At 43.3% G+C, this 4,892-nt stretch overlaps 1 protein-coding gene across 3 annotated transcripts; it reads right to left on the reverse strand.

Moving 5' to 3' along the window:
• Positions 1–499: 499 nt before the first annotated feature.
• On the reverse strand, positions 500–4,253 carry LOC112282749 (transcription termination factor MTERF8, chloroplastic). 3 transcript variants are annotated; one of them, XM_024520803.3, is made up of 5 exons: positions 4,123–4,253; positions 3,854–3,924; positions 1,584–2,984; positions 1,092–1,409; positions 500–963 (listed from the first exon to the last, which is right to left on the reverse strand). In XM_024520803.3, exons 3-5 carry the CDS (start codon positions 2,937–2,939, stop codon positions 760–762), a joined length of 1,878 nt encoding a protein of 625 aa, XP_024376571.1. In that variant the 5' UTR covers positions 2,940–2,984; positions 3,854–3,924; positions 4,123–4,253; the 3' UTR covers positions 500–759. The 3 variants fall into 3 exon arrangements, with proteins under 3 accessions (XP_024376571.1, XP_024376570.1, XP_073390518.1); XM_024520802.3 differs by lacking the exon at positions 3,854–3,924; XM_073534417.2 differs by lacking the exon at positions 4,123–4,253 and having other exon boundaries at positions 3,780–3,893.
• Between the last annotated feature and the right edge of the window lie 639 nt (positions 4,254–4,892).

Genomic DNA, 4,892 nt, shown 5'->3' on the forward strand with positions numbered 1-4,892 from the left:
TGTAATTTCAAAATGAAGGTTGTAATAAGAATAAGAAATAAAAGAAGTTATGTTTTATTTCTAAGTTTTAAATATTAGATAGAGGACCATCAAATTCATTGTATCTCTTCAATTCTGATTTTTTAATTGTTACAACAGTATGATTAGTAGTAGTATTTGAAGCTTTTGTAAAGGTGTTTTTGTGACAATGACATTGACCAACTTTATACCACCACAAAATTAAATTCTGCTGTTTTTTGTAAAATTATACAATGTTCTATAAATTGTGTACCAAGATACTATTAATCTTACATTTTCTAGTCATTAATTTCACAACTGGCAAAATTCCAATCTACTTTAGGTTTGAGATTGCTATAGCCAACATTCACAAGGATGTCAGAATTCAGCTGAGGGAATGTGGTAAAAGGCTAAGCATCTACAACTCATAAAGGACCCATATATTTTCCAGTAGACCTGAGTGATCCGGGAGTCAATATTTTCTACAGAATAGTCACTTAAATGGAGGAGGGCAATTTGCACAGGCAACAAATCCTGCCTTTCTATATCAATGCGTGGTTTCCAATGAATTCCTTTCTAAGTGGCATGCAGAGCTTGCACATCAAGTCTCGAAGCAGCAGCAGCAGCAGTAGCATCAGTCAAGGTTACAAATAAGGACTGGCCTACAACAGTGTGACGTCACAGACATAAACTGGACTTTCTATAGTATCTGCAATGCTATTGTTCATGAAGTGACAAAGCCTAAAGAGAGCAAAGCATATCTCACTCAGTACGAGTTGGATCAGATCTGTCAGTTTTAACCCTTTTGTTATATGGAGCACGGCTGGGCGGCTGTCCAGACAGGTAACGAGCTTTGAAGTCGTCCTCAACACATGCCAACATTGATGCGAGGCTGGTCGTTATAGCCTTCCCCTTCAACAACTCATGCCGGGGTTTTATCCTTCTTTCCAAGCTGTAGCCAAAGTACTGTACATGCACAACTATCGATTAATTGCAGAATCTGAGGAATTTCTCAAAGTATTAATATGAATACAACAATAGAGAAAAAAGCTACATTTAGAATGGAAGCGATGATTGAGTGAGATATTTGATACCTGAGGAAACTCCACAAGCTCTTCTATGGGACGATTCATCTCATGAATCAGGTAGTTGAATTTGGGAGCAAGAGATCCTTCAATGCTCTGACCGAGCATGGATGGGAAGAGAACTATCATATCTGCAATGGAGTTCTCTGTCAATCCAAGACCCTTAAAGAAAAGAAATTTTGGTCGTAGGTTCTTCTCAATGCTGCAACAAAGTATCTGGGCATTCCGAACAAGCAGCATTTCGATGTCACGTTCCTTGTTTAATCCCATACTGCGAAAAAACTCCACGACTGGCTTTAGTTTCTCCTCCACGTTCAGCGTGAGTACCTGCCATAGGTCGTCACATTCTTCAGACTTGCCCTTAACAAAATGCACTACTCCACAAGGCCACACGAATACAACATTCAATGTGACAAAAAAATCGGCCTTTTCTACAAGACTAAGAAATCCATGTAAGGACATGGAACGGGTTCAAACTAGAAGGGCTAAAATGGTTAAGACCTGAGGAGAAGTGGAGACAACTTTGCCCAAGGACTCCGGCTTGACACCAAGTTCAATAAGATACTGTACAGTTGGCTGAAGGCCTGGAATTGTGTAGCCAAGGAGCTGAGGCCGCTTCAGTATCACCTTGCCGATATTATCCCTTTGAACACCAAGGGAGATTAAATAATTAACCATGGGAGCCATTTTGCGTTCCGGATCCAGAACTAATACCTCGGCATACCGTTTGACCAACCTGGGAACATCGCGACTACGCATTAATGTTTCTAGGTACTGGAAAGCGACTCTCATGCTATCTAGATTGTAGTTCAAAATGTTTGGACGCCTCGCAATTGCCTTGCCCAAGGACCCGGCTCCAAGACCTACCTTCAACAGAAATTCTAATTTTGAGTCCAGATTCCTCTGAGTTAAGTCAGAAAAAAGCTCTGGCACCTTTCTCAAGATGGGGGCGAGATCCTGAACAAGAACTCCTGCTTGCAGTAAGCATTGGACACTACACTGAATGCGTTCCACGGAATGGCTCAAAACATGAGGCCGTCTTTGAAACACCCCTTGCACGTCATCAAGTTCTAACCCTACGGATAAAAGGTAATTGGTAACATCATTCACGTGTTGTACTGAGCAGAGAAGTAGGCCCGGCCACTGCATACACATGGATACAACTATACTTCTATCAAAATCTAGCTCATCTTTGAGATGCACCCAAAGACGCTCCACATCTGGAATGTGTGCACGGAGAACACTCGCATCCTTCCCCACCATGGATACAATCTCGGAGTGTTTAACCCCTAAACGTTGCAACATACTCATCCACTCCAGCATCTCCTCCTCAGTCATTCCGTCTGCTTCAATCACACACTTAGCCAGGGTTGCATTTCGAACCCCGATGGCTTGAAGACTCCTTCCCACATGCTCTTGTTCGGCCTTTAACTTCTTCACTACTTTTACCTTCACCTTCTTCACCTTCACAGGCTGTTCATCAACGGAGGAGGCAGCCACTCGCATGTTCGAAACTTCATTTTCGAGAACAGCTTGACAGCAAAGTCGCAGAGAAAGCCTCAACCCAGAAAGATTTTTCTTTTGAAAGGGTCCCATAAAACGCATGGAAAGGGAGAATTTAGGAGTGGCTTGAGGCACCAGATTTGATTGCTGGTGGTTTCCATAGTACCACGTCGGGGCAGAATAGAGCTCCATTCTTTTACCCCCTTTATCCCACCCCGGACGTGAAAGATGCTTGGTATTGTGAGCAGCCATGGAAGGCGGTTTAGAACACCCAGGTCGTTCAACAGGCACCCATGTCTGTTCTTTATGCCTATTGACTAATCCAATTCCACCAGAATTTACGGCAGTAGTCATTTCCTCACTTCATGCACCTAATGTGCTTGAAGCGACCGCCACTTTCTGCATTAACCCATGCCACAATGAGATCCTTGTGTTAGCTTGTAGGAGCTTAGTGGTAGTTTCGATACCACTCAAGAGAGATAGACAACAAATAATCTCATCAGTACAGTTCTAGAACATGAATACCGCTGCTTGATCAAGTTACAAGATGCAGACGGAACCTGCCCAAACTCGAGAAACTAATTCTAATCTATGTAAATGCTTTGAGAGTTCTTCAACCCTACATCAAACATCCTTGCACACGGACAACAGACACGGTTGTGAAGACAACCCGGCAGCTGGCTCCAGGACCATACCCACGCTGGGCTGGCCTCGGGTATCTTTATCCTACAATCCAACAATAGAAAACTAGGGATTTGTGAGCTACTATGAAGGTCAAGAGCATAGAGTGAACTACAAAACCCATGCTTTGACAGTCGACTAAGGAGTACTTCTGCAGCATTGACCAAAACAATTATTCTGTTTCAATCTGTGGTTCCAACTGCGATAGAATCCGGAACCGAAACTGAAGGTTCAAACATCATGAATTCCATCCTCGACAGGATGCCTTTCTAGCCATTCGCGAAAACACAAACTGCAACCACAAAGTCCGGTAACCGGCAGGAAGCAAACTAGATAGCAATTTTGAGTTCAAGACTTAAAGCATCCAATGGCATCCTGAACGCGATTACATCACTTTCATCAAATTGTAACAGCCAACTCAATGTAGCTCTTTTTCCATATCCTGAATACACCCTGGACCTCACAAATTGCAGAATCCACCACTTATACAAGGCCACGAGTTCGGAAATGCACATCTTCCACAGAAAACACTGATGGGCGTCTGTGCCAAATGCAACCCCTCAAAGCAAGCAAGGAAGAAGAAGCACCCTCCACAAGCGAATTTCTCCCCCGAAAAAACCTTGCAGCTTCACCGAATCCCAGAGAGCTGTGCACGAATCTGCAAAAACTGCTGGACGTGAAGGAAAGCCCCAGTCCTGCTTCTCGCAAACGCATTCCCCTCTTCGTAATGCACCTCCTACGCGATTTCTAGCTTAACCCCAAAGCCCCTTTTCACACACACACACACACAAACACACACAATCCTGGACATACAAAAGACAGGTCGCACCATCCCTGCTGTGAGGACTGGACATACCTGACATCCCCAGCCAGCGTAATGCGAGAAACCAGCAGATGGGTCGGATTGGGAAGAAGCTCAAGCTCAAAGCGTAGCACGAAGCTACGATCTGAAGCACACGGGGAAGCAAGCTGCAGACGTTGAAGAGGAGGAGGAAGAGAAGGGGAGGGGTGAAGGCGATGAAGCCAGTTATCCATAAGGGAACGAGAAAGGGCGGGATCCCTGGGGCCAACTCGGACGCGACTCCCCCTTCCACGTACCAGGCTTATCTCCCCTCTTCCCCCTATCCCCCTCTGAACACATGGCGTCCACCGTGGCACTTCCTTCATCTGACTTGGCACCGCGTTCGCTTCCCCGCTGCACGTTCCCCTGAATGTTCCCCTCAAGTGCTGAACTTCAATTCTTGAGGGAGTTCATTGTGTTTTTATTGCGTATTTAGTTCTAAGTCGTGAGTTTTCCTTTGAAAGTTTTATCTTTTGGATAATCGTTTTGTTCATACCCTTTCACATTCAATGTAACTTCAAAAAATTAAAATTAAAATCAGTGATGCTGAGCCCATTTTGTCTTCAACAGTGAAACTATTTAATAAAATGTGTGTGTATAAATATATGTTTTGGCGCATGTGTGTGTTTGTGTTAAGTTGGCATGTGTTATCCAAAAATATGATAATTTTGAAGATATTCATATCTCAAGATATTACTACATAATTATATTTTAAACCATGTATTTTTAAGTTACATGAGTAAATTGTATATATCTCAGTAATTGATTATTTTTCCAGAATATTT

Source organism: Physcomitrium patens, chromosome 5 (assembly GCF_059467195.1).
Source record: "Physcomitrium patens ecotype Gransden chromosome 5, ASM5946719v1, whole genome shotgun sequence".
Lineage (NCBI taxonomy): Eukaryota > Viridiplantae > Streptophyta > Bryopsida > Funariales > Funariaceae > Physcomitrium > Physcomitrium patens.